General features: G+C 42.5%; 1 protein-coding gene across 1 annotated transcript; it reads left to right on the top strand.

Moving 5' to 3' along the window:
- Nucleotides 1–1,190: 1,190 nt before the first annotated feature.
- On the top strand, nt 1,191–2,664 carry LOC147300578 (nanos homolog 2-like). The gene has a single exon (XM_086285115.1). It carries the CDS (start codon nt 1,303–1,305, stop codon nt 1,801–1,803), a length of 501 nt encoding a protein of 166 aa, XP_086141241.1. The 5' UTR covers nt 1,191–1,302; the 3' UTR covers nt 1,804–2,664.
- Nucleotides 2,665–3,140: the final 476 nt, after the last annotated feature.

The raw sequence follows: 3,140 nt of genomic DNA, 5'->3' as shown, positions 1-3,140 counted from the left end.
CATTGCTTTGGCAATGACTCCATCTAATGGTTAAATTTCTGAACTGCAGGCTCAGTAAGTAAGTAAGTAAGTAAGTAAGTAAACTTTATTTATTAAGCGCTTTTCACAGACAGACATTCACAAAGCAGCAGTGATGAGACGCAGGTCTTGCGTCCATGACTGCCCTCGCGAGTTAAAGACAGCTGCAGTGTTTGTGTTTTCTAACTCAGGTGTCTCAGCTGAAGAACTGCGGGGTGATTTTAAGAAATCCCCTGTCAATTGGTTATGAGCAAAAATTGTTTCTATAAAATAAAAATTAAAAAAACAAAAAAAAACCCAGTTTCAACCGTAACGTGAAGTACACATTTTATTATTTTTTTCCTTTTAGTGAAAGGAAACAGCCGTCGCCGGTATGCTAGTGCGCACGCTCCACCCCCTCCTACGCCTCTTTCCCCCCCTTCTTTTTGCTTTGTAAATAAACAGAAATGTGACTTTTGCTTCATAAACAGTTTGACAAACAAGTGGTGCCTGCAGGGTGTATATTCATGGTATAACCGGCATAAACACAGCCTCACTTCGTGTGTGATTGTGCAGGAAATACAACTGTGCGCTCAGCTTCGAAAAAGGACCGCATCTATCCATTTATCCTCATACCTCACCTCTATGTATGTGCTCTCTTTGAGCGCAGGTGCGGCTCTTTGCTGTGACACATCTCTAATGTAGTCTAGACGCTCCGGCGCCAGGGGTCATCGGGTGACACACACACACACACACAAACAACAAGTAACACAACATGGACCATGAACTCTGCGTGACTCAACTATACCAAGACAGTTCACCTATTACGAGCCTTTAAAGTAAGCTTATTGCTAAATAGTCTTGATATTTAATCAACAGGTAAGGTAACACCTGATTCTGTTCACATGGACGGAGTTTTTTCAGTGCTAAATAGTCTGCACATCCCGGCTCTTATTATTTATTTTGCTGCGTTATTTTGCAAAATTATCTAATCTAAAAATAAACTACATAAATGAGTGCGATGCAATATTTTGCTCTTGGTGTTTTCAGTCCTTTATGTCCATCTTATGTGTCCTTTTTTTCTGTTATCAATCAACCAACCGATCATTCGATTAAAGGCCTGTCAACGGGCTTCGTAAAGGTTCTTTTAAGGTCACCAGAAAGCTACATAAAAGACTGCACCTGCACCAAAGTTCTTTTTTTTTTCTCTCTATCTCCGAACATTGTTGCATTTTAAAACCTTCTTCAGTGAGCTATAAATATGAGGCGCTCCAAACACACTCTCAGTTTTACTTCTGCCAAAAAATGACCACAATGCCGAGACAACTGGAGGTCCAGAACTCGATCCTCACTGGTGGGGACAGCTTTAACATGTGGCACGACTACATGAATCTGAGCCAAGTGTTCGAGAAACTGTGCAGCAACCGTGAGGTTGATAACCGAGACACCGAGCGTCCAAAGAAGGGACAAGCGCCCCCTTGGAGTAAGGTCCACACTTCCACTCGGGGGAAGAAATCCTCCAAAAACTCATCACAGTCCAGTCCGACCAGCAGCGCGTCGGACACCAGCAGCAGCGCCTCATCCTCGGACTACTGCCGCTTATGCAAGCAGAACGGGGAGACTCCGAGGGTGTACCTATCTCACAAGCTCAAATCAGACGACGGGATAGTTTTCTGCCCCGTCCTCCGGAACTACACTTGCCCGATCTGCGAAGCCACCGGTGACAGCGCTCACACACGCAAGTACTGCCCGCAGATGAAGTGCGAGGCTGCTGGGAGGATGCAGACGGTAGGCAAGTTCTGGTAGCTGCTGAAAACTGAAGCTGCGAGAAACTGTACATATTTACCGAACTGTTTGGGGTATGTGTTCGTGTTGGCAGAGACCGTTTCAGTTCCAAAGACTGTTTCAAGTTTGACTGTCAAACACTCCGCTGCAGTCTGCAGCAAGGAGCTCTCATCCAGCACATCTGTGGAGCCCCGAGCCGGGGTGAGCGCTCTCAAACCTCGGAAAAAATTAAACTCTTTAAAGTCCTCGAGTGTTTATTGTTGTTGTTATTGTTGTTGTTGTTGTTTAATATGATACAATTTCGGGGGTACTTCATAGGTCACAAGTGAAACACTAAAGTGGCTAACCTTTCTGTGGAATTAAATAGATTTCTAAAAATGTGCCCATAGTGTCAGTGCGCGAGTCTTTTAGTTAAAATGCAAATGCTATATTATCCCTCATGTCAGACAGATTATTCGACAAAAACGTCAGTATTTTGTCTTTTTTTTTTTTTTTTTTTTTTTTTTTTGGTATTATAGAAAATTTTTAACTCACATGCAACTCTTCCACTTGAAGTTACAGATGTACCTGAACTCACCAGAGAACATGCGTCATAAAAAAATAATTAAATTAAATTAAAAGTAACACTTCAAGGCAAAAGTGAAACGATTATGTGAAGTGAGAAATTGAATTAAGGTTCAATAGTTTTAGTTTCAAAATAGAGGGGCTGGGGAAATACAGTATACAAGGTCAAAACAGAGTTTGTACAAGTTTGTACAAAGACAGCTGCAGTGTTTGTGTTTTCTAACTCAGGTGTCTCAGCTGAAGAACTGCGGGGTGATTTTAAGAAATCCCCTGTCAATTGGTTATGAGCAAAAATTGTTTCTATAAAATAAAAATTAAAAAAACACAAAAAAAACCCCAGTTTCAACCGTAACGTGAAGTACACATTTTATTATTTTTTTCCTTTTAGTGAAAGGAAACAGCCGTCGCCGGTATGCTAGTGCGCACGCTCCACCCCCTCCTACGCCTCTTTCCCCCCCTTCTTTTTGCTTTGTAAATAAACAGAAATGTGACTTTTGCTTCATAAACAGTTTGACAAACAAGTGGTGCCTGCAGGGTGTATATTCATGGTATAACCGGCATAAACACAGCCTCACTTCGTGTGTGATTGTGCAGGAAATACAACTGTGCGCTCAGCTTCGAAAAAGGACCGCATCTATCCATTTATCCTCATACCTCACCTCTATGTATGTGCTCTCTTTGAGCGCAGGTGCGGCTCTTTGCTGTGACACACCTCTAATGTAGTCTAGACGCTCCGGCGCCAGGGGTCATCGGGTGACACACACACACACAAACAACAAGTAACACAACATGGA

This window comes from Aulonocara sp. 'chitande type north' Nkhata Bay, unplaced genomic scaffold, assembly GCF_057382095.1.
Source record: "Aulonocara sp. 'chitande type north' Nkhata Bay isolate Kocher_YH1m ecotype deep benthic unplaced genomic scaffold, A_spYH_male_GT1.1 unmapped_scaffold_29, whole genome shotgun sequence".
Classification (NCBI taxonomy): Eukaryota; Metazoa; Chordata; class Actinopteri; order Cichliformes; family Cichlidae; genus Aulonocara; species Aulonocara sp. 'chitande type north' Nkhata Bay.
This window is presented reverse-complemented; position numbering and strand designations above follow the sequence as displayed.